Below are 19,149 nucleotides of genomic sequence, written 5' to 3'. Positions count from 1 at the left end.
TTTAAGTTAAACTGTTGTAGATATAGTTAATTTTGGGTTTTGAGGTTTTGTTGACGAAGTATTGTATTTTACAGGCTCAGGCAGCTGTCCAAGGACCTGTTGGTACAGATTTCAAACCCTTAAATAGTACCCCTGCAACAACTACAGAACCCCCAAAGCCTACATTCCCTGCTTATACACAGTCTACAGCTTCAACCACTAGTACAACAAATAGTACTGCAGCTAAACCAGCAGCTTCAATAACAAGTAAGCCTGCTACACTCACAACAACTAGTGCAACCAGTAAGTTGATCCATCCAGATGAGGATATATCCCTGGTAAGTTGTTTTTAGTTTTCTACTAGCAGCATTTAATTTAAAGCCATTATAGCAATTTGTCCCTTTAAAAAGTGTTAATTTGTACTCAGATGGTCTGTGATCTGGTTTAATGCTAAGTGGTTTTTGCCATTCTGAATCTTAAGAAACCATAAAATACTTAAAGTGAATGGATATTGCATGTTTTGGTCTTAGATGCTTTCTCTCCCCTTCCTCCACACTGTTTCTAAAAGAAGACAGTAAGTCAGGTTCTTAACTCTCTTAAAAATCATTTTAGTTAAACATAAGTTTGCATATGTTAATTGAAGAAACGTTAAGTGTGAAGTAGAATCTGCAGATCCCTTAAGTCCCGTATAAAGGAATTAATTTTGATATAAAGTTAATGTTTAGAATGTTGATAACGGCTGGGCATGGTGGCTCACACCTATAATTCCAGCACTTTGGAATTATACTGCCAAGACAGGCAGATCACAAGACAGACAAATCACACATCATTAATTTAAGACCAGCTTGGCCAACATGGTGAAACCCCATCAATACATAAATTAGCCGGGTGTGGTGGCGGGCACCTGTAATCCCAGCTACTGAGGAGGCTGAGGCAGGATAATCAGTTGAACCTGGGAGGCATAGGTTGCACTGAGCCAAGATTACCCACTGCACTGTAGCCTGGGCAACAGAACAAGACTCCATCTTGAAAAATGAAAATAGAATGTTGGCCAGGCGCAGTGGCTCATGCCTGTAATCCCAGCACTTTGGGAGGCCGGGGCTGGTGGATCACCTGAGGGTCGGGAGTTCGAGACCAACCTGACCAACATGGAGAAATGCCATCTCTACTAAAAATACAAAGTTAGCTGGGCATTGTGGCGCATGCCTGTAATCCCAGCTACTCAGGAGGCTGAGGCAGGAGAATCGCTTGAACCCGGGAGGCGGAGGTTGCGGTGAGCCGAGACCTGGCCATTGCACTCAAGCCTGGGTAACGAGCAAAACTCCATCTCAAAAAAAAAAAAAAAAGAATGTTAACAATACTTCATTAGTTTCTTGTTGAAGCAATTTGTAATTCCTGGAAAGTTGTTAGCCATGCTTCAAGTTTACAAATAGGTGAAGTTTTAAGGTATCTAGAGTTTAAGTAGTTGGATTGGTTTGTCTGGCAAAAGTTAATAGTTGGGATGTAAGGTTAAATTTTTGAAAATTACTCTTAACGTTGTAAGATTTTAGATGCATGCCTTTATGCTTGATGAGCCTCTACATTTGAGTATTTAGCCTTGTGCTTGTTTTTATTCCCAGGAAGAGAGAAGGGCACAGTTACCTAAATATCAACGTAATCTTCCTCGGCCAGGACAGGCCCCCATCGGTAATCCACCAGTTGGACCAATTGGAGGTATGATGCCACCACAGCCAGGCATCCCACAGCAACAAGGAATGAGACCCCCAATGCCACCTCATGGTATTCCTCTTTTTATGTTTATCATATTTAGTGGATTTTCTAAGTTAATGCTTAAAATATTAAATTTATCTGCAGTATACATTGCATTTAAAAGTACAGTACGTAACAATCTATTTTTTGTGTTTGAAATTCTTGTTTTTTAGGTCAGTATGGTGGTCATCATCAAGGCATGCCAGGATACCTTCCTGGTGCTATGCCCCCGTATGGGCAGGGACCACCAATGGTGCCCCCTTACCAGGGTGGGCCTCCTCGACCTCCGATGGGAATGAGACCTCCTGTAATGTCGCAAGGTGGCCGTTACTGATCTTACTTCATCCAGTCTAATAGGTTTGGAGATTAAACCTTTTCTCAACTTGTGCTGTTTATATAGCCAAGCTTCCGTCAATAAGGCTTCATTGTGACTTTAACAAACATTATCTTCCCACATACCAGGAACTATTGGACATTTATTTTACATGGGAAAAATTATTTGGAATAATAAAGCAGGAACTTTTCCTGAAGTTGCAATTTATACTGTATGGCTTCTTTTTCATGTTTCATCTAGGTTTTTAGAAGTGAAGTATAGTAAATTTGGTTCGTTAAATTGTGAAGGCGCTGGATTTACATGAACATACCACCTTAATAAAGGCAAGTTCTGTAAGCTTACATTGCTATTTGTAAAGTTTGCCTTCACAGCATTTCAGATGCTGTTGGACTTCATGTCCCCAACCTAGCTTGGTGAGGGCTGTAACTGTTTCCAATACTTGTACATTGGAAGTCTGAATGTGTAACAATATTTAATGTATTTAGAGTTCCTCATGTTGCAGGGTTTAAGAAATCTGACCCACCAAGGTCATGTGACTTTTCTGTACTGTTAAACTTCATTGTAATAAAATGAGAGAAAAATTTATGCCTTTTTATTCATAACCCAGCTGTGGACCACTGCCTGAAAGGTTTGTACAGATGCATGCCACAGTAGATGTCCACATAATAAAATTTATAGTTACCAATGCAGTTTTGATATATCATTGGATTCTGTCTTTGAGTTGTAGGTTATTTCTTAGCTGCATGTTTTAAACTGAATATGCATAGAGTTGTATGTTAATGTTTCAGTTAAGAGAAAAACTTAGATACATGAGTCATTACATAATGGGTATGAAATCTTTATAATCACCTTTCCACCCTCTTTGGTGTCAGTACACATCACGTGTTATAGATACTTAAAATGTAAATGTTAACACTTTTCCTTCCTGCTGAGATGTTTAGAGCCTAGTGCCAGACCCATTCATTTCCTTTTGATTATTTTTGAGACTTCAGTACTGCATGGACCTCAGAAGCTTTTCAGGTACAAACTTCTAGAAGCTTAGGTGCATGCAGTAATAGCTTCTTGTGCTGTTAATGGGTTGTAATATATTTTTCTAAGTGTAATGCTGAGAATCTAAATGTGTCTCTGTTGGGATGGTTAACAGATGGATTGGCAATTTTTAATTTTATTATGTTCCTGGAAGATTACATTATTCATTTGAGTGCCTTCTGTTATTAAGCCTAGATAGCCGTACTGTGCAACTTTTTATCCTTGGAAATTTTGAATGTTGTGTTCTTACAGAGAGCTTTTCTGTAGAGATGACTGCTATTCAATATTTTGTGTTACAACCTCTTAATAGCTCTTGTTGACCTTTTTGGGATCTGTTTTTCTTATCTTTACTTTTGCAGGGTAGTTTGATTTTTTAGGCATCAAATAACCTGTGCAAAGTACTAATATAATAAACTCAAGTTGAGTTTTTCTCATTGTAAAGTTAAGACTTCCAAGAAAATGGTAACATTTCTTTATAACTTTAGTGTGAAGGTATAGATAAAAGACATGAACTCTGAAGTTGTAACGATAAAAGGGCTTTAACTTTGAAGGAAAATATATTGAAAAGTGATGTAGCCATCACAAAAGAGTTTATATGTGACAGGTAAAAGTCATACCTTTAAGCAAAACATTGCAAGTATTATAAAGCTGAATGTTGGCCGGGCGCGGTGGCTCAAGCCTGTAATCCCAGCACTCTGGGAGGCCGAGACGGGCGGATCACGAGGTCAGGAGATCGAGACCATCCTGGCTAACACGGTGAAACCCCATCTCTACTAAAAAATACAAGAAACTAGTGAGATGATACAGTGAGACTCCATCTCAAAAAAAATAAAAAAATAAAAAAAATAAAGCTGAATGCTATTTTAACTCATATTGGCTGGGTGCAGTGACTCAAACGCCTGTAATCCCAGCCCTCTGGAAGGCTGAGGTGGGAGGATTGCTTGAGTCCAGGAGTTTGAGACCAGCCTGGCCAACATGGGAAAACCCCACCTGTACAAAACATTTAAAAATTAGCCAGGCGCGTTAGTGTGTGTCTGTGGTCCCAGCTGCTCCAGAGGCTGAGGGAGGAGGATCGCTTGAGCACAGGAGGTCAAGGCTGTGGTGAGCTATGTTCACTCCAGCCTGGGCAACAGAGCGAGACTCTGTCAAAAAATAAAATACCTGATTATTTGGCTTCAATGATTTTATGGCTCCTGTGCTTGTGGTACCATAGTGGTACAAGAATTTTCATAGTTTGAAAGTAAAACTACCGTATTTTGGCCGGGCGCGGTGGCTCAAGCCTGTAATCCCAGCACTTTGGGAGGCCGAGACGGGCGGATCACGATGTCAGGAGATCGAGACTATCCTGGCTAACACGGTGAAACCCCGTCTCTACTAAAAAATACAAAAAACTAGCCGGGCGAGGTGGCAGGCGCCTGTAGTCCCAGCTACTTGGGAGGCTGAGGCAGAGAATGGCGTAAGCCCGGGAGGCGGAGCTTGCAGTGAGCTGAGATCCGGCCACTGTACTCCAGCCTGGGCGACAGAGCGAGACTCCGTCTCAAAAAAAAAAAAAAAAAAAACTACCGTATTTTGCCAAGAATGTATTTCTTCCTTCTGCCAGCCACCAAGTCTCAAACCACTTTCCCCTCTGAACCTCTGCCTACCTAAATGGTTTTAAAATTAATACATGCTTCTTTGATTTGGCTGCACACTTAGTATACTGCCGAAGAAGAACTCATGTTGAAAATCTTTAAGATAAAAATGGTGAGATTAAATTTACAATAATTAAGTAAGGGATGCGCTCCCAAATTCTCAAGAATTTCATGTACAGGGTTATTGACAAACTGCAATAGGTTTAGTAGACCTGTTTCAGAAATTACGTGAAACTTTATTTGCATTTTATGCAAAGAAGGCTGATAACTTTATAGCAAGGTTTTTTGCTCTCTGTGTATGTCTAATGGGCAAAAATGGAAAATTTTAATATGGGATAGAATTCTAATTAAAAATTAATTGAAAGTATTAGGCATTGGCACATAAAACTTAAGCTCATGAGTTCCTGAGTTTGTAGCTATAGGCTCAGAGGTGGTGTACCCATTTAATATATTTGAAGGGTAATTTTTGCATGCATCCAAGCATAATTAAGCTTCTAGAAAATACCTTTTATCTAAATGCTTCTGGGGTCCATAGTGTGGTTGAATCATGAGTAGAGCAAATTACATTAATATAATTGACTCTGACTCAAGTTTCCTTAAGTAATAGATGAAGTTGAGTCAAAGTGGATGCCAACTGCCCTCACAGAAGACAAGTTTTGGGACTTGATAATTCGAGCTGATTGCCATAATTAAGGAAGCTGTAAGGTTAGTAGGGCTGGCAGCTTTGGCTCTAGCTTACATCCACTCCTTTTAGAAAAACAAACATTTTGTCTGGCACTAGTTTCTGTTGTATAAGTTTTCATACTGTGTAACAGTAACAAGACCACAGCAGGTGAGGATTAAGTTTTGAGTGGCTGCTGGAATTACTTGATTTGAATACTTAGTATTTTAGTAGTCTCTCACACATTTGCCATTAGGTATGATTAAAATATTCCTACTGTACTCCTATTCCACTAAGTTACATTTTGGACTTATACTCACCTTAATTAAACTTAATTAATTGGGGAGGGGGATTCCCCAACAAAAAGAAGTACGGGCTCAGAATGGAATTGTAGTGGACAGTAGTTTTAAAAACAAAGCTGCTCCTTTTGCTTGCTTGATCATTGGGATTTTTTTTTTTTTTTTTTAAATTTAATGCATGTCTTTTAAATTAATTGGGAACTGTTTTTCTAAAATTAAAATTTTCTTCTTCCTATAGCCCTGCCATAGGACAGGCTGAGGCTGAGTCTCAGTGTTGCCCTGTTCAGTCTGAGGCAAGTGGGATTTATTTTATTCCTTATAGGGGCTTTCACAGCTTTATGGCTGTTGGATATTTATGTCCCCAAACTTGCAGCAAGTTTGGTGAAGGCCCCTAAATTTAATTAAACTTAGGATTTTTATACTCTTTTGGCAGAGAAGGCTCTATATTAATATTCACGTTTGACTGTGGTGTTAATAAACATAAGTATTTCATATGCATTTTTATGTAATTTGCTTTGTGTTACATAATTAACAGCTTCAATAAAGCTTGTGTTACTATATTGAACTTTAGTAAATTCACAAAATTTGATGTTTTTGATTTGGAGGCATGAAATGTTTCATTCAAATTTTCTACTTTCACTTTTAGGAAAATTTTACTGGTTTTATTTTCTCCATAAATTATTAAATTTAACCTCAAGGATAAGTTTAATCGTTGGAAATGCCACTGGATACTGAAATCTGCATTTTTTTTTTTTTTAAGACGGAGTTTCACTCTTATCGCCCGGGATGGAGTGCAGTGGTGCGATCTCAGCTCACTGCAACCTCTACCTCCCAGGTTCAAGTGATTCTCCTGCTTCAGCCTCCGGAGTAGCTGGGATTGTAGGCTCCTGCCACCATATCTGGCTATTTTTTAAATATGTTTTAGTAAGGATGGGGGGGTTTTGCCATGTTGGCCAGGCTGGTCTCAAACTCCTGACCTCAGGTGATCCACCTGTCCTCAGCCTCCCCAAGTGCTGAGATAACAATAGGTGTGAGCCACCACACCTGGCCAAAATCTGTATTTTTTTTTTTTTTTTTAGAGACAGAGTCTCGCTCTGTCACCCAGGCTGGAGTGCAGTGGTGCAATCTTGGCTTGCTGCAACCTCCACCTCCTGGATTCAAGTGATTCTCCTGCCTCAGCTTCCTGAGTAGCTGGGACTACAGGCATGTGCCACCACGCCCGGCTAATTTTTTGTATTTTTAGTAGAGACAGGGTTTCACCATGTTAGCCAGGATGGTCTCGATCTCCTGACTTTGTGATCCGCCTGCCTCGACCTCCTAAAGTGCTGGGATTACAGGCGTGAGCCACTGTGCCTGGCCAAAGTCTGCATTCTTAATCACTAACTTATGCATTGAATGTTAAGGCTAAAAGGTCATCTGGAAATGCTTAATTTTAAAATATTTTCAAGCCTCACCACATTAGAGCAAATGTTAATGTAGAGCCCTGTTAAGGTGGGAAGGTGGTGTCTTTGTGCGTGCTTGTGTATGTGGGGATATAGACCATACAGTTGATACAACAAGAGAATTTGGGTGTTACAGGCCTTTCAGCATAGATGGATTACTAATTTCAGGTATCCAAACTGAAATTTGATACCTGATCATGTGGTAAAGTATGATAAACTATGGTTTTGGAGTGATTATTTTGAGAGGTTCATTTTCAGCCTCACTGAACAATGTTTTATGGACATGTGAAAAGTATGCACATTTGTTTCCAACTATAATTTGCTTTTATTTGGTGAGAAAAGTTGTGTGTGCGTGTTTGTTGTAGGGAATAGAGAATTGGAAGAGAGGCCAAAAACAAACCTGAATTACTTTTGTTTCTTGTGTTTGAGCCACCATTCTATTCAGATAGCAGTTTACTCTGAGCAGTAACAATGAACAGTGTAGCATTTAGCAAACCTGGAATTGTTTGTATATGGTTTTCATTCTTGGAAGCATAAAGAAAAAATATGCATTAAATGAATTACAAATTTTGACTTGTTAAATAAAATAACGTTTTTTACTGTAAAAGGATTTTAATATTTAAAGAATTTTGTTGCTTCCATGACAAAATATTCCATTCAACTATTTTATAACCTCAGTAATCAACATGTAAGAGTCCTTAATTGGAGATCTGTTTTTTCTGTTACCTACCATCCCCCATTATGCTGAAATCTTTCTAAGTTGCTTGTCGTAATTCTAATGGTGATAAGTGAAAAAAGTGTGCTGGAAATACAGGCTCTTATCTGCTTGAGTACTGGGGGTGGGAGGGATTTAGTAATGTCATAATTTGTTGAAGGTAATATATATAGATAACTAGATAGTTCCAGATAGTTCCTTTTTTTTTTTTTTTGTATTTCTGTGACTCAGACAAATAAGATTTCGATAATTACGTAATTTTTAGGTGTCTGTAACATCCACTGGTAAAACTTGGCAAATGAAAGAAAATGGTGAAGTCACCACTTTAACCGAGTCAAAATTTTGTTTGAATAAGCTGATGAAAGTAGACATGTACCCTAGAAGTAGATACCCTAAAATTTATACAGATATGTATGTCTTTTTTTTTTTTTTTTGAGACGGAGTCTCGCTCTGTCGCCCAGGCTGGAGTGCAGTGGCCGGATCTCAGCTCACTGCAAGCTCCGCCTCCCGGGTTTAGCCATTCTCCTGCCTCAGCCTCCAGAGTAGCTGGGACTACAGGCGCCCGCCACCTCGCCCAGCTAGTTTTTTTTGTATTTTTAGTAGAGACGGGGTTTCACCGTGTTAGCCAGGATGGTCTCGATCTCCTGACCTCGTGATCCGCCCGTCTCGGCCTCCCAAAGTGCTGGGATTACAGGCTTGAGCCACCGTGCCCGGCCATGTATGTCGTTTTTAAAAGGTTGTAGTTATTGACCTAATACTGAGTAATCTTTCTGCGTTATTCCAAATTGAAGTTTGTTTGCTCCTCATCGTAACTTTTATGGAAAAGTCCTTTGAAAGGGGATTCAGTTTTAAGGCTATTTGGCTATAGGGCAGATTTTTATAAGTAAACTTTCCCCCAGTTCCACTTATGCTAACTATCTCAGGACAGTAAAGTTTACTCCTTTTTTAAAACCCTTTCTCAGTATTTTAATTTGTCATTAAATCATTTAAATAATAACCTTTTGTTTTTATAGCAAAGAAATCATTTTCTGTGTGATGTTTCTTGGCAAAATAAGCACTTGATGTTGTATGGTCGTATACATAATGGATATTCATTAATTTTGTGATTAGTGCTGAATTTTCTAAACTAGTATCTTAAGCTCTTAGACACCCTATTATGGATCTAATTCAAACCAATATGTAGGAAATGGAGAAAGTAGGACTTCTGTTTGAGCTTCCCAATAACTTTAAATATATCCACCTTTTCCAAGTGTTTTAAGCCCTAAAACATCTGTCTTTATTTTTTTTACCTGGCATTTTTGTTAGAAAATAGATTAAGTTTTAAAGTAACATTAAAAAAAATTATTCAGTAAGATAATTGCTTTTTTTTCTTACTCTTGGCTCTATACATTTTTGCATAATATTTTAGTCTAGAAAGGAAAAGCTTTTCGTTTTCTTAACTCTGGAAAAGAATAGTTTGGAACTAAATTAGTTTGAGAAATCTGAATCATCTCTCTTTAAATCTGTTCGGTTAGTCTCATGTATTCTCAGGGTAAAATGTCTATTTTACTAAGCAGAAGTAGTAGTCATATTGAGGCAGAAATTTGTAGCCCAAATGAGGTAGGTCTTCACTGAAACTAATTTGGACTATTCCTATTTGAAGCAAATTGAACACTATTATAAATCCAGACTGGTTAATTAGATGGAAACTTTGATGGTTAGGTTCTTTAAGAGGCATACAATCAGTTATAAGAATGTTTATGTATATGTTTCAGTTTTTATCAAAATAACCTCAGAGGAGGTACATGTGAGTAAACTGTCTTAGTGGTTGATTACTTGGACCCCACCCATTAATTCTAAATGATGTCATTGTCTATAAGGTAGTAATGTGGCACAGCTTCAGTAACGTGTGCTGTGTTTCTAAAAAGGTGAAGTCCTTTATTGGCATTTTCTAAGCCCTCTGACATTGTTAGTGTCTGGGTTGGTTGGTTTGCATTTTATCATTATGGTTGAATCTGTGTTCCTTCACCATTAGTTAAGTCTGAGGAACTAACTGAAATTCATTGATGGCCAACTTGGATAAAAATGAAGAATGGTATTTTCCCAGTTTACTACACATGGACCAATAGTGATTATTTGGGAGAACACTGGGTAGTGTTGTTTGACTTAAGAACCTTAAATGTATTGAAAAGTAACAGCATTCTTACTCATGGTTTGCATTTGTTACTGAGGTCTCACCATATTATTTAATGTAGCTTCTTATTAAAATTTTATAAATAGTTTAGCAATCACAGGGGTCAAAAAAAAAAAAAGATTTGCACCATCGTATCCCTGTCTTTACTAATAGAATGAGACTGCTTAACTACCCAAGTGGAGCAAGGGAAGAGTTACTATAGTTACTGTAAGTTTGAGTTAGAAAAAATATGGAGCATCTAGTTATTGAGCAAAGTCCCCTTTTACCTGTTTGCTTATTCAAGGAGAAACAGTAGAATTTGCCTCAGTACATGTTTTTGAAATTGAGAATCTCTGATGTGACAAAATTAATTTTTGTGAAAGTTGAATTAAAAGCTTTTAAAAATGGCTTGTCTGCGGGGGTGTGTCTACATATTTGTTTAAATTTAGAAATTGCCACATATTTAAGATATATGCCATCCCCTTTTTAGAGTAATCAATTTCCATCACAGTTCACATACTGGAATACATAGTTTATTAAAATTGAGATGTGTCCAAGAGATTTTCAGTGTTAATTAGCTCATTCTAAATAGCCAATATAAGGTAACTTTTGTTAAAAAAAAAAATTAGGGAAAAGTTTTAAATGTATTAATATCAGACTCTGAGGAAATTTAATGCACATTGAATTTTTAAATTATGGATTGAACTCCTCAGTTTAATACAATTTGTGTTTTTGTTAACTAGCAGCAGAATTTCAGCATTTGCTACTTACTGGTAGAGAAGAAAAATCCCACAGCCCTGCCAGTACAGGTTAGTTTAATCTGTAAGTACCTGATGTTCCTATTTTTTTCAAACATATCCATATAACTCACACAAGGAAGAAAGCTGTGCAGTTACTTAAATGTGAGTATAACTAATAATAGATCCATTGGACACTTTTAAACACTCAGTACTTGGGCCAAAGTAGATCTAGGTTTGCTAACCCCAGTTGTAATAAAGGTGTAATACTGCACCTTTGTTATCTCCTTGTGGTTCAACCTAAGTAGATACATTGTACATAAAAGGAAAAGACAGTTTGAGTTGGCTGTGCCCTTGTTGATAGATGAGATAGAGTCCAGGGCTTTGGGTCCAGGGTCTTTTACTTAAGCTATTTCATGGTGATTCTCTCATTCACCTTTTAACTTTTTACAGTATGAATCAACCTAAGAAAAAAGGCAAGTTTCCTCACATCTAGAAATGATAAATGGTGTACAGTCATAAGCTAGACTGTTTTTATAATGCTTTTTTGTTCTTTTAGCAACACTTGTAGATACAAGTACTCCTTTTTTTTCTTTTTTTGTAAACTATAACGTATCCTGTTGGTGTACCAGTGAGTTCATTTTACTGTGAACTAAGAATAACATACGTACCTTTTTAATATTGAAAGCTGACTACCCATCAAGAAATGTAGCTAGATTCTTCATGTAACACTTTTGAGGGGCAGTGGGGATATAATGGGTTGTGGAAGATGTGTTTAACATTTTTATTTTTATTTTTTTTTCATTCTACCCAAGTTCATTGTTGTTTGAACCATCCTTTAACCTTTAAATGTTGTGCTTTTAGGTTGATACAAATGTAAAGCACTGAGGAGGGAGGAATAAAGCATACAAGTTAATTTCTAATTTTTGCAAGCCTGAACCATCCTAATCTGATGGTAGGATGTATGGCTTCTTCCTTTTCACCTTGTGTGATACCTAATTTGAGACGATCTAGCCATAAAACTAGTTAATCTTGAATTCCTCTTGAACTGGATGGTGATTAGCCATTGTGATAACAGATTATATGGAAATTGTGCGTATTGTTAAATTTTAAGACATGGATTTATCAACTAATAATAAAATATATCTTATAAGATATCCACTTGTTTTTTAATGTAAAATTGCACAAGGGCTTAAGTTTCGTTGCCTTTCACAGTTTAATTTGTATATGAAATGGTGTAGATACAGTGGAAATGGTTTTCCTTAAAACCATCTCTTTAAAGCTGCCTTTCTGGTGAGTACTATTTTATACTTTTATATATTATAATTTAACCTTCTAAAATTAACTGAACTAGGACACTTTGATTAAAGAGGGAAGCAATCTGAATTTCTACATCTCTTTGGATATTATTTGAATCAAGAATATTAGAAAATTATTATTTTACCACCTGGCATTTCCCTTTTAATGCTTTTTTAAGAAAAAAGTTCACCTTTTTCTGACCTTCACTTAACAGACTACAAATACAAAAACTTTTAACACATAAATTATTTCATTTTCATGAGATGGAATAAATGTTTAAAACTAGTATTTAAGAAAGTTCTTAAACATTTTCTTTTTAGTTGGCAGCCAAAAGATTTTTGTCAGTGCTTCGGAGACATTGCATAGGTGTAAAGTTAAGATACCAGAACTTCATTCTGTTCTTGTTGGAGCTCTTGTTGCAGTGATTCATGAGCAGTAAGCTGGAGTTCGGGTGGAAGAGGGGTTTACCAAAATCAAAATTCTTCATGCAGACCAGTTACTTAAAGGGTTTCCTTGAGAGGCTTAAAAATTTCAAAAGTATTATTTAAGCCACTCTAACCCTGCGTGAAAAATTGGAGTTAGAAATACTGATTTCTGAGACCACGTATACCAGTGAAAGTTAGCTTCTGAGTATGTTTTTAATTACTTTATGCCCTGCTTTATTTAGCCTCGGTATATGTAACACGTGGATTATTTTTCCCCTCTAGTTTTTAACTGTTCCTACATAAAAACCAGCATATGCTAAGAATGTTTTTACATTCTGTTTCCTCCTGTGATCTTTGGGAACTAGTAATGAACAGTCAACTCTGATGCTTTTTAGTATGAACAATGATAGTTTTCTGAAATTTGAAAATCGGTATCTGAGTATGTGATGTGGCAATGCATTCTTTTAGATAAGCACTAAACAAAGTATGGACCCTCCATTTGTGTCTTTAAGATTTAAAGTGAAGTAAATTTCTAAGGAACTGTGTCCTTTCCTAGCAGGAATAAACAGACAGTGAAAATTTGGTAAGTATGTAACTTTAAGTGCATGTAATAGTGATGAGAGTAAGTAGCCAAATTTTGATAGCATAAGATAATGTTTAAAAGTGAGCAATAATTATTGCATCTCTTTTGTGACAATGTATATATGTGTTTAACATTTTTTACAAATTTGTGTACATAAAGATTAAATTGGAACATACCTTACTCTTTGTCTGTTTTTTTTATTTTGTATGGTGCTTTAAATACTAATTTTATATTTCAAGCTTTTTGCAGGGTAGAAATAAGTGGCTGTTAAAGAAAATATCTTCAAGAGGAATTATTTCAGTATCCCTTTTTAAAACTCGATGATGGCTTTCAGTTTACTTAAGTCTTCTGTTTTTCAGCTCCAGTTAAAACTGACAATAGGCAGCTATCAAAAATGGAAAAAATCTTGTGCTCTTTCTGGAATATTAAAGGAATCAGTAACAGTAAAGTGATATTAACGCACTACTTGATTTGCAGTTTTTAAAGCAGTTTTTAAATTGAGAGAAAAGGGGCGGGGCCCTGGCTGAGGTGGGTGGATTGGCTGAGGTTAGGAGTTTTTGAGACCAGCCTGGTCAACATAGTGAAACCCTGTCTCTACTAAAAATACAAAAATCAGCCGGGTGTGGTCTGACGTGCCTGTAACCCCAGCTACTCGGGAGGCTGAGGCAGGAGGATCGCTTGAACCCAGGAGGAGGAGGTTGCAGTGAGCCAAGATCGTGCCATTGCACTCCAGCCTGGGTGACAGAGACTCCGCCTCAAAAAAAAAAAAAAAAAAAAAAAAAGGTGATGGAATTTGGGAGTCTATTCCTGGGATATTGTATTAACAATAAAGTGATAATAAATGAAGGTTAAAGTGTTCAGTTGCTACAGCAGGAAAGATTATTTCTGAGGAAAAGGTCCATTTGTTTCCAAACTAGTCTGTAGTGGTTTAGAGTAAGCATTATTTTATGAAGTGGTACAAGATCGCAAAGGTTAGTAAAGGGGCCAGGTCAATCTTCAGGCTTCACTTTTACTGGTAAGGGATTATGTGAGGCATAAGTCACACATGGGATATGATTGTAAGGGGGTCTGAACAAAGCATGATAAATGTTAGACCATGTGGATTATTAAATGGTCTAGTTGAATAAAAAATCATGACTGATAGGATAATTTTTAGTGTAAGTAAACAAGCTCACTAAGGGTAATTAAATACTAGCTTTTAAAATTTAAAGTTCTCACGAATAATATTAGTGCATCTTGTCACTTTGATTTGTCACCTGGTTAAATAGCTGGCAGCTTGTGCAAATGAAAAATGAAATGGAAACCTACATTTATGTGTATTATCTGTATAATTTTTGTCTAATAGTAAGTTCAGAGAGAGAGACGTTCCTTAATATGTAGCCATGTAATTAGAACTCACAAGGGGCATTGAAATGTTTTTCTTTTTCAGATGGTCTGGGGCTATTTACTTACTTTAAGTAAGCCAAGTCTACCATTTGAAAAATGGTGCTTTATTTCCGTATCTGAAGTCTGAAGTTATTTTTTAGTTTTCATCTAAAAGTGGAAAGATTTTTGCTTCTGCCTTATTAAAAGCCTCTTTGTTTGGAGATGATTATCTCCTTCACTCATTAACCTTTGAGTGCTTGTTATCTACAAAGATGAATAAAATCTTTCGTTTATTATTTATGATACTTGTCTGAGCCCATTTTTAAAATTTGTATCCAGAACAGTTTTTATTGAAAAGGTGTTATGATATGCATCAGTTGTCCTGAGCAGTTTTTGTTGTATCCTGGGAACTATAAGGAAGAATTATTTTTATTAAATACAGAATGTTTACGGGGAAAAGTAAGGGGTAAAAGAGCACACTAGTGTGGATATTTTGTATGTGATACAATGTTGAGGTTGGATAGGTAGATGAGCCAGAAGAAACAGTCACTTAGAATAAGCATAAAACTAGAGCTTGCAACCAAATGCTTTTCTGTTATTTTTTATATGACTTGGAACAAGTACTTCTCAAATGGTAGTCATAAGTTTCATAGGTTTGTGAGAAACAAGTTAATACATAAATTTAGCCTGGCACTTTTTAAGTGCTCAGTATTTTCTGTATGTTTACTTGAAAGAACTAACAGTATACATCTGGGCTAACCTTGTTAGACCACAGGAAATGGTGGGAGCAGACAGTTATTGCAAACCAAAAAATTTCATTTAGCACATATATATGAATGCCCACAGTGTGCTTTATTATCCTTTGCACATAATAAGAGAGAAAGTGCACCTGAGTAGAGACTTTGGAACTGAGGATTTAAGAAGTCAGGCTTTGCACAAAGTCTCATTGGGTAACAGAGTTTTGGGCAGTAGGTGTGCAGGAACCATAAGATGGGAAAGCATAACATCTTGAACAAAAAATGAGGTCTGAATGGTGGATTGGATGGGTGTGTGTGCGCATGTGAGTGGAGATTGGAGAGAGATAGGCCAAGTCACACAAGGGACCATGGTTTGAATGTCATTCTAATGGAAGTCTTGAAGAACTTGGAGGTGGTGAGTAATACATGGTTTATGATTAACAGATGATCCTAAGTTGGTTGGCAGTGGGGCAGTGTGGGTTGGTGGGTAGTATGAGGATCAGTTAGAAGGCAAGAAGAACCGGGCCCCAAACATCTCAAGTAACTGATGTAATGACCTACTGGATAGTCATTGGAGAAGTTAGAATATGCTAACCCTCTTGAATATGTGAAACACAGGAAAAGGCAAAAAGCAAAATATTAATGTTGGATACAGTGGCTCATGCCTGTAAACTCAGCAACTGAGCTGGGAGGATTGCTTCAGGCCATGAGTTCAAGGCTGCAGTGAACCATGATGGTGCCACTGCGCTTGCTGGTGCCTGGGCAACAGTGAGAACCCCCAACTCAAAAAAGGGAAACATTGGAAATATAATGGGCTGGCTTCGGGGTTTTTTTGTGTTTGTTTTTGTTATTTTTTTGGATGCTGTTTAGGCTCCACCTAATCTGTAAGACTTATGTAGGAAATGGAGATATAGTAAGACATTGAGAGTCAAAAATAAATTTCTTCAGGAGTCTAAGAGGGATAAATCAGTAATAAGAAAGTGAAAATGCCCTCAAAGGAAGTAAAATTTGGAGAAAGCAAATTCCATCTATGTGATCTCAGGATGGTGGCATTTGAAATAGGTCTTGGATTGTTAGGATTTGGGCAAATTGGAAAAAAAAGTGTTAGAAAAAAGATGGAAAACCCAACGATATGAGGCATATGAAGGAAAATTGTAAAGAATGAGATAAGGTCATTTGACTAAAGTGTAAAGGTCCTTGAATACCACATTAGGCGTACACATTTTCTCGAGGAGTTGGGGTGTTTTGGGATTCTTGGCATAGAAACAACAATGACTGCCCGGGCGCAGTGGCTCACACCTGTAATCCCAGCACTTTAGGAGGCTTAGGCGGGCAGATCACGAGGTCAGGAGTTCAAGACCAGCCTGACCAACATGGTGAAACCCTGTCTCTACTAAAAATACAAAAGTTAACCGGGCATGGTGGTGGGTGCCTGTAATTCCAGCTACTCAGGCTGAGACGGGAGAATCGCTTGAACCCGGAAGGCGGAGGTTGCAGTGACCCAAGATCGTGCTACTGCCCTCCAACCTGGACAAAGAGTGAGACTTTGTCTCAAAAGAAAAACACCTTGACAAGAGCAGTGGCTGTGGTTTTGGACCCAATGTCTTTTCAGAAGCACCCAGAGTGGATCACCAGTGGCTGTGGTTTTGGACCCAGTGTCTTTTCAGAAGCACCCAGAGTGTATCACCAGAGGCTGCCACTGTTTCCTGGCACTATCAGGGTATTTCCATATCACTACCATCTGGGTGACAGGGAATAGTAAAATTTTAGAAACCGTAATTGGGCCTGACAGCTATTGACTTGGTGAGTTGAAACTAGTACTGTCTTATGTTCACTAAGGCCAGCTTAAAATGTTTTGGAAGCCTTATATACTTGAGGCCATTGTTTTTCTTGGTCACTTTACAGACTAAGTTTCTTAATTTTTTTGCTATTCCACGCAATTGTAGGACATTGCTCCCTGGTCAGAGACCTTTGTTATCACCACATGTATTTTATAGTAATGGACCACCCCTCTTTCTGAATTCTTCATGGAACTTTTCCTGAAAGCTGATTCTCCACAGAGGGTATAGTTCTAACAGTTGCATGAATTGAATGTACTATTCTGGATTATTTGTTCCTGGAGTATGAGAGGACCAGTAAGCTCATTACCAAAGACAAATTGGGCAATTAGTTATAAATACATACACATACCCCATTTGGGCCAGGCGCGGTGGCTCACACCCCTAATCCCAGCACTTTGGGAGGCCGAGATGGGCAGATCATGAGGTCAGGAAATCGAGACCATCCTGGCTAATACGGTGAAACCCCGTCTCTACTAAAAAAAACAAAAAATTAGCGGGACACGGTGGCGGGTGCTTGCAGTTCCAGCTACTCGGGAGGCTGAGGCAGAAGAATGGCGTGAACCCCGGAGGCGGAGCTTGCAGCGAGATCGTGCCACCGCACTCCAGCCTGGGTGACAGAGCGAGACTCCATCTCAAAAAAAAAAAAAATACCCTATTTGCCTTCATGACCCCACCTCACTGCTTTTGATCTGATTCCTGAAAGTTCCCCTTCATTGAAGTCTTAGAAATATGATGTAGGCCGGGCGCGGTGGCTCAAGCCTGTAATCCCAGCACTTTGGGAGGCCGAGACGGGCGGATCACGAGGTCAGGAGATCGAGACCATCCTGGCTAACACGGTGAAACCCCGTCTCTACTAAAAATACAAAATCTAGCCGGGCGAGGTGGCAGGCGCCTGTAGTCCCAGCTACTCGGGAGGCTGAGGCAGGAGAATGGTGTGAACCCGGGAGGCGGAGCTTGCAGTGAGCTGAGATCCGGCCACTGCACTCCAGTCCCGGCGACAGAGCGAGACTCCGCCTCAAAAAAAAAAAAAGAAATATGATGTAGTAGGTGTTCAACGAATAATTGGAGTGAATTCTTTCTCTGAAGAATGATGATAGTGCTGTAGTGAAGTCAATCACAATTCTGCAGATTAGTGTCTCTACCAATGTGTATTCATACATTGTGGATGTATTATAACCATGTACAATGGAAGTGAGCAGTGCATAACCATGTCTCAGTATTTGCTAGGATCATGAAGCTATGAAGCAATTGATAGTCACCCTTTTCACTTATTCCGTTGGCTATTCCACGTCTCTACTTTTGCGATTCATCCCTTGATGCCATAAACACATTTGTCTAATGGCTTTCTGATCCATGAAGGTGGTAAAAGCCAAGGCCCTGAGCAAGACCCTACCGTATCTATAAAATCTGTATTTGCATCCTTTTTTATCACATTATACTAGGCATCCATTTACAGCTCTCCTCTTTTACTATGCTCTGGAATCCAACTTCTGCCATCATAGTGGTCTCTTTGTTCCCTTTTGTGTCTCTTCAGCTTCCTATCCTGTTTCTTTTTCTTTTTTTTTTTTTTTGAGATGGAGTCTTGCTCTGTCGCCGAGACTGGAGTGCAGTGGCGCAATTTTGACCCACTGCAACCTCTGCCTCCCAAGTCCAAACGATTCTCCTGCCTCAGGCTCCTGAGTAGCTGGGACTACAGGTGCGTGCCACCACGCCTGCCTAATTTTTTGTATTTTTAGTAGAGGCGGGGTTTCACAATGTTAGCCAGGAGAGTCTTGATTTCCTGACCTTGTGATCCACTGGCCTCGGCCTACCAAAGTGCTGGGATTACAGGCATGAGCCACCACACCTGGCCCCTGTTTCTCATTCTTTTAATGACTCCTTTTTCCTAGGATAAAATTTGCATTAGAATTGACATAAGACATAGGAGTCAAGAATGAGGCTCAGGTTTTACCTCTGAAAACTCTTGGCTTGGCCGGGCGCGGTGGCTCAAGCCTGTGATCCCAGCACTTCGGAAGGCCGAGACGGGCGGATCACGAGGTCAGGAGATCGAGACCATCCTGGCTAACCTGGTGAAACCCCGTCTCTACTAAAAAATACAAAAAATTAACCGGGTGAGGTGGCGGGCGCCTGTAGTCCCAGCTACTCCGGAGGCTGAGGCAGGAGAATGGCGT

The 19,149-nt window shown here is 38.6% G+C and overlaps 1 protein-coding gene across 10 annotated transcripts in view; it reads left to right on the top strand.

Moving 5' to 3' along the window:
• The window catches only part of ZNF207 (zinc finger protein 207), a 33,277-nt gene extending 18,576 nt beyond the window's left edge, over positions 1-14,701 (top strand). For 5 of the 10 annotated variants that reach the window (XM_033184237.1, XM_033184235.1, XM_033184233.1 and 2 more), the window contains 3 exons: positions 75-317; positions 1,599-1,758; positions 1,902-2,747. In XM_033184237.1, coding sequence (XP_033040128.1) covers positions 75-317; positions 1,599-1,758; positions 1,902-2,062 — 564 coding nt within the window. In that variant the 3' untranslated portion in view covers positions 2,063-2,747. Of the gene's footprint in view, positions 1-74; positions 318-1,598; positions 1,759-1,901; positions 2,752-5,920; positions 5,976-10,734 lie in introns of those variants that run through there. The other 5 variants (XR_004430780.1, XR_004430779.1, XR_004430782.1 and 2 more) reach the window with 5 other exon arrangements.
• The last annotated feature ends 4,448 nt before the right edge of the window (positions 14,702-19,149 follow it).

The sequence above is a fragment of the Trachypithecus francoisi genome, unplaced genomic scaffold, assembly GCF_009764315.1.
Source record: "Trachypithecus francoisi isolate TF-2019V2 unplaced genomic scaffold, Tfra_2.0 Lachesis_group20, whole genome shotgun sequence".
Lineage (NCBI taxonomy): Eukaryota > Metazoa > Chordata > Mammalia > Primates > Cercopithecidae > Trachypithecus > Trachypithecus francoisi.
The sequence above is the reverse complement of the archived record's forward strand: the minus strand, read 5'-3'. Positions and strand labels throughout refer to the sequence as shown.